This window comes from Sitophilus oryzae, unplaced genomic scaffold, assembly GCF_002938485.1.
Source record: "Sitophilus oryzae breed Bouriz unplaced genomic scaffold, Soryzae_2.0 scaffold_1057_pilon_pilon, whole genome shotgun sequence".
Taxonomy (NCBI): Eukaryota; Metazoa; Arthropoda; class Insecta; order Coleoptera; family Curculionidae; genus Sitophilus; species Sitophilus oryzae.
The window spans coordinates 745,648-751,706 of NW_022145679.1; the positions used below are offsets into that span (position 1 = coordinate 745,648).

At 31.5% G+C, this 6,059-nt stretch overlaps 1 protein-coding gene across 1 annotated transcript in view; it reads right to left on the reverse strand.

Annotated features, from left to right (window-relative positions):
- LOC115875372 overlaps nt 1–3,950 on the reverse strand; it is a 107,446-nt gene extending 103,496 nt beyond the window's left edge. The window contains exon 1 of the mRNA XM_030890802.1: nt 3,626–3,950. Within this exon, the coding sequence (XP_030746662.1) occupies nt 3,626–3,950 (325 nt within the window). The remainder of the gene's footprint in view (nt 1–3,625) is intronic.
- Between the last annotated feature and the right edge of the window lie 2,109 nt (nt 3,951–6,059).

Consider the following 6,059-nt stretch of genomic DNA (forward strand, 5'->3'; position numbering starts at 1 on the left):
CAAATACAATTAAAATTAGTCCAAACACACGTTCACATTTTACATATTAAAACAACACTATTCCAATATATAAACAATACATTTGACTGATGATGCTCGTATGAGCAAAACACGTGTAACAGTTTAACATTATACAAACATTGGGACCGAGATTTTGAGTCTTTTTTCTACTTTTTTAATAAAATATGACCATTAAGTAATCACGATTCTGCTTAAACTGCTTGACGTTTAAAGCTGATTTTTGGCAAACGGATTGACTGTGGGGTGTAGAGGTTCGATAAGGAGGGGTTTCTCGATTGTTATTTCTCATGCTGACATAAATGTGAGAAAATTTCATCCAGTTTGTATGTTAATGGAAATTTTTGCTTTGCTTTATCATCACCATTACAAATGGTTAATTTGACGCGAAGTCGCGTGTACACGCTAGTATATTATAAATTATATACGTACCCAAATAATAACTTTATTAAATTTATATTCAATTTTAAATTAAAATCTTTCGATCTATGATATTTACTAATTGACTGGGAATAACCAAGAAAGACCGTAAAAGAATAGAGTGAATATGACAAAAAACCCAGGTAATAGATATCATCCACAGAGTCAAATCCCCCAGGGCAGGACATCTGGCAAAAAGGACGGACAACAGATGGACCACAAAAATTACAGCATAGTACCCACGAGGAATTAGGAGACCTAGAAGAAGGCCGAACTTGAGATGGGACCATGATATTAGGAAATTAGCAGGGATAACTTGGACCCGCATAGCCAACAATAAACAACAATGGGCCCAATTAAGAAGAGAGTATCTAAACGTGTGAGGGATGCAACACCCTTGTGCTACACCATAATTAGAAATGGTTGAATAAGCTGAGAATGATGATGATGACAAATGATAAATTGACCGCAGTTCTTCTTAACAATACCGTGCATTTTATTAACCAGAGAAGCCGGAAAATATTAATGTTAATGCCAATGTGCTAATTAACTTTTATCGTGCGTTTACCTATAAGTTTTTTCTCCTACGAATCTACATCAAAGAAGTAACAGCAAATAATTTATTAAACACTAGCTGACCGTCTAACTTCGTACTGCCTAACAATGAAGTGTGATTTTTTGTCAAACTTGTGGTACTGATGACCGAATGATCCAGAATGATTTTTAAAAAAATATGAGGAAAAATAAAAAAATTTTGGCGCCCAAAAAAACCCTTCCTTTTGATGAAAAATTATCTAGGGTATTTTTTTGGTTTTAAACAAAAAAATCACGTGCCGACGCGACGGCCAGTAAGAGTTTGCTATGAAATGTTATAGTTAGGATCTAAATCAGTAGCGATATGATTAACCTATAATTTAATTCAATTTGTTGTGTTGTCTACGCTACGATATTATAATACCTAAGTACCTACGGTTAAGTATGCATTTCAAAAATACTATTTCGGGACACTAACCGTAGATACTGTAACATTGTAGTGTAGATAACAAATTCCATTTGACAACGATAAAATCATACGTTGAAAACTTAAAGTATTAGTATTTGCCTGGTTTTGATTTGTTACCTGTTTAGTTTAAATTTAGAAATAGATGCAGTTTTTCTAAAATGAGTTAAAATCGGCTTGTCCATAGTAGTCAAAATTTGTCATGTGTATTCAGCATACCAAGACCTTTAAAAAACCTCTTACTATGTAACTGTAAAATCAGTAGGGGAGCCAATATTTAGACAGTTGAAAATTTAAATCGGTTATTCTATGTTTTCAACGCCAATGGACCACCTGATATGAGTAAGATATTAACTTGAATCTTGAAATATATTTCTAAGTTAGATTTTAAATTTAACAGTTAACCAAATTATTTGTGTTTATATTGTTGAAAACTATACAAACATGAATAATTTGGTTGGCTTTTATTTTTATTACTTTTTAATTTATTTTTTGGTCAATATCTATATTGCTTGGATGATTTTTACATAAAAAGAAATTAAAACAATATTGGTTTAAACAATGCGTGTCTCAGGTACAGCTAAATTATGAAAAATGTTACTTATACATTTCTCAAAAAATCTTAATTTTAATTTAATAAAAAAAAATAAAGTTTTGTATATATACTCTGTTTGTTTTCTCAGGTTAGATTTCGACAGACGATGACAGAAAAAAAAAAACAGATGACTTCCATACCAATCCATTTATTTCACTAAAAAAAGTTTCTAATATTTTTTAAGTTAACTATGGATGGGTTTATAAAAAAATACGTCATGCGACGTCTCTTGTTGTTTTTAACCAGTTTTATTGGTTTATTTAAAAAACGACAGATCATAATTCAATATTATTGGTTTGACGCAACGATGAACGACAAACGGACGCCTATGCGTATGAACTCGACTTAAAATTTTTGAGAATTGTCAAACTCTTGCCAAATTATAGGTTATAATTTTGTGTCAAAATATGTCAAATAGAAATAATAAATATTTTGCATTTTGCATTTTGGACTGTGTTTCGTGTTTTTTAAAATTAAGTTGAGGAAAACTCGAGAGATAATTAAGTGTTGACCCAGACCATAGTTTACAGTTAATATTCGGTGCACAGAGACTGCCAGAGACCATGACCAGAGAGTTGTATTAGCCACAAATAAAATTGTATACCATCTCGTATATGGTACCAAAAACTGGAGTATTTGTAAAATAACATCACACGTACTTAAACATTTCAGTACCGCAGAAAAAAAATTAAGATTAAAGTTAATTAACCAAGATTAGATTTTTTCAATTTTATATAGTTTTTTTCACAATATTTTGAAGTAATCACTTGTCACTCAAAATTTAAAAATATGAATTATGCGTTCCAATTGTACCAACTTATTTGTTTGTAAAATAAAATAAACTTCTTTGAAATTAAAGTGACAGACACATCGATCAATGTCAAGGATTTTGTCGTTGGACAGACTATAATTTCTATTAAGTATGTTAAACAGTTTAAGGCATATTAATAATATTTCTTTTATACCGGATGAGTCTTAAATAAGTGCAAATATTTTCTGAGCTGATAGATATCGATAAAATAAGCATATATTCTCTCTGCCGTTTTTCAAATAAGTCCAAAATAACCGAGTTATTTTACTTTGAACGTTTCCAGAAAAATATACATTTTTTGCTTAAATTTTGGAACCACTCCATCTTTTCTGGGTTTTCTTTCTTGTAAATTTAATCTACTATCTATGTTGCCACATAATCAAAAAAGTGTGCTTTTTAACTAAGAAATCTAAGAAAATTTCAAGATTTAAAAAAAAATCCAAATTTTCAAAATTTTATTTTTGCGAAAAAAACTCATAATTATGTCTCTGGGATTAAAATATACTACCCTATATAAATATAAAAATATTTGCAGTTGTTTAAAAATCATCCTGTAAAGTTCGTCCATTGGGATATTTTAATGGGAATTCTAGATATTAACTAATTTTCTATTCTAGTTTGTCTATTAAGTATGCCTATACTAACAGTTTCGTAATAAATCTTTAGTATAATTCATCTCCTGAAATAGTTTAATGGTAATTCTAGTCATAAACAAATTTATTTTTATTAAAAAAAATCTTTGGTACCTTAAATACTATTATAAGAATATGAAAATGCTTACCTGCCACCAACTGGAAACAAGACACCACCGCCAAAACCAACGCGACTTTGAAGACACATCCGGAAAACCCTATCTTTCCCGCTTGACACCGCATCATCTCGCCTCTCTTTACCCGAAATTGACCACAAGCACAATCCTCGAGCTCTTCGCCGCGATTCTTCGTATCGGCGCAAACTTGTTGCTTTGGCAGAGTTAAGCGGGGCCGGCGGTGTCGGATGCCGGAAGTTGGAGCGGGCAATTTTCGGATTTGACTCGCGATATCCGACGCGCGAACCCCGCTTTTATAGTCGGCCGCTATCAAAAGGAGGACGAGTCTCGGCGGCATTTTGCAGCAGAGGGAGGAGGTGGGAAATGATGGGGGATGATGGTAAGTACCGCCCCCGCAACAAAAAAAAATGGTTTGGTTTACGAAGCTTTATACCTGTATTTTCTATGTCACCTAAAGAATCATTCAGGGTGACCCAGTAGTCCACAGCAAGTGTCCTATTTCGGATTTTTGTCCAAAATTTTTTGAAATAATATTTTTAATAATTTTTCTGGTATAATATACAGTAGTAGCACGTCTTAAAGAAATATTTTTTCAAGTTTCACACTTATACAAGGTCCGGCAATAGTGCGTCGGGCATCTCCTAGAATAAAAACTTGCGAATTTTCAAGTGCAAATCTAATCATGGGATCAGGATGATTTTTTTAATGGAACACCTTGTATTAAATATATTTTATCTTCCTTTCGGACTTTTCAATTATTTTTTGAGTAACAGACATGTTATTCAAAATAGTTTAAAAAGAAATTCAAACGTTATTAATTTAATTACAATGCGTGTCTCCGATCCACATAAATTGTGTAAAATATTATTTTTATATACAGGGTGTCCCAATATTCCGTGAACATGAAACTACTACGTATGTTTGAATCAAAATAAGTTTATTGGACACAATTTACCTCTATACAAAAGTGTTTTCTTTGTCCGCTAGAGGGCATCAGACTTAAAAAAATGTATTTCAGATATTTAAGAACCGTTATTCCGTTATTAAATTCATTTGATTATTCCGTTATTGAATTGAATTAAATTTTAGGTATTTATGTATTGCTAAGTGCTTTAACATTTTCGGCTTTCACAAAAATCAAGAAAAAGTACGGGAAGGTCAAAAACTACCCTACATAAATTTGAGTATAAATATTTTCCAACTCCACCGACATCATATTTTCTTTTCTCAAAATGGTTCCTACAACATATTTTGTCTCTTTTAAAATAACGCCACATTCCCTAGTTTTTGTGAAAACAATTTTTGAAGAATTTATTTTTCCAAAAAAAGGCCTACAAAATATACAGGGAATTCCAATATTTCGTGGACATAGAACAATTACGTATTTTAGGATGAAAATAAGTTAATTGACATAATTTACCTTACCTTTTACAAAAGTGCATCGTTTGTCCGTTAGAGGGCACCAATCGAAGATAAAACCGAAAGTTAATTAATTTAAAATTATTAGTTTTTAAAGATTTTTATGAAGATTATCGTCAAATATAATTAGTAATACTAACATAAAATTCCATATTTTCACCAACTAGATTATTAGAGCATAACAGATTTTATGGATTTCAAAACTTGATGTGACAAAAAACATTTTTTGGAAGTCAGCTTTGGAAAAATATTTGTTTCCTCAAAAAGTATGGACGGTGGCGTTTTCAAAGATAAAAAATAGACAAAAAATGTAATAAATACATTTTAAGAAAAGAAAAAGGGCCGTCGCACTAAGGGGTATTTAACCCAAAAAGTTGGCCAATATTCAAAAATCTAAATTCAAGATATCAACCAACCGATACCAGGAATTATTTGTATAAACATGAATGTATTCGAGGGTGGGTGGTAGGGGTCAATGTCCCCCCGTGTTACAATCCGCGCCAATCACAAACTGTTCTTCGAATAGACGGGCTGTGTATCGCTGTGCTTTTACAAAATTTACTTAACAATAATTATCTTAGTTTTTCATACTAATCGCGATCTTTTATTGATCTTATATTAGTTTGGAGTATAATATGGAGTATTACTCTTTAGTATAACTGTTATTTTTTAGTTAGAACAATATTAATCTGCTAGTCCGATAATAGACATATTATTTCATTTATAACAGAATGTTTATGTAAACTTTCAGTATGTAATCGAACCTTATCAAGTATATCAATCTGGCTGGTTTTGTAGCTTAAGTATTCCTTTAGAAGACCTTGATAAGAAATTTTGCTAATTTTTGCGAGTTTGGCAGTTACAATTTTTTTTAATCGAATAAAAATGTAGTGTTCTTCACTTTCAACACCCTGTATCTTAGAAACAATGCATTTCTGGATCTATGTTTATGGGAACTTTTCTCCATAAAATGACCTGAGGAATCACTCCCTCGAGTATTGACATGTTATTGTCAATACTCGAGGGA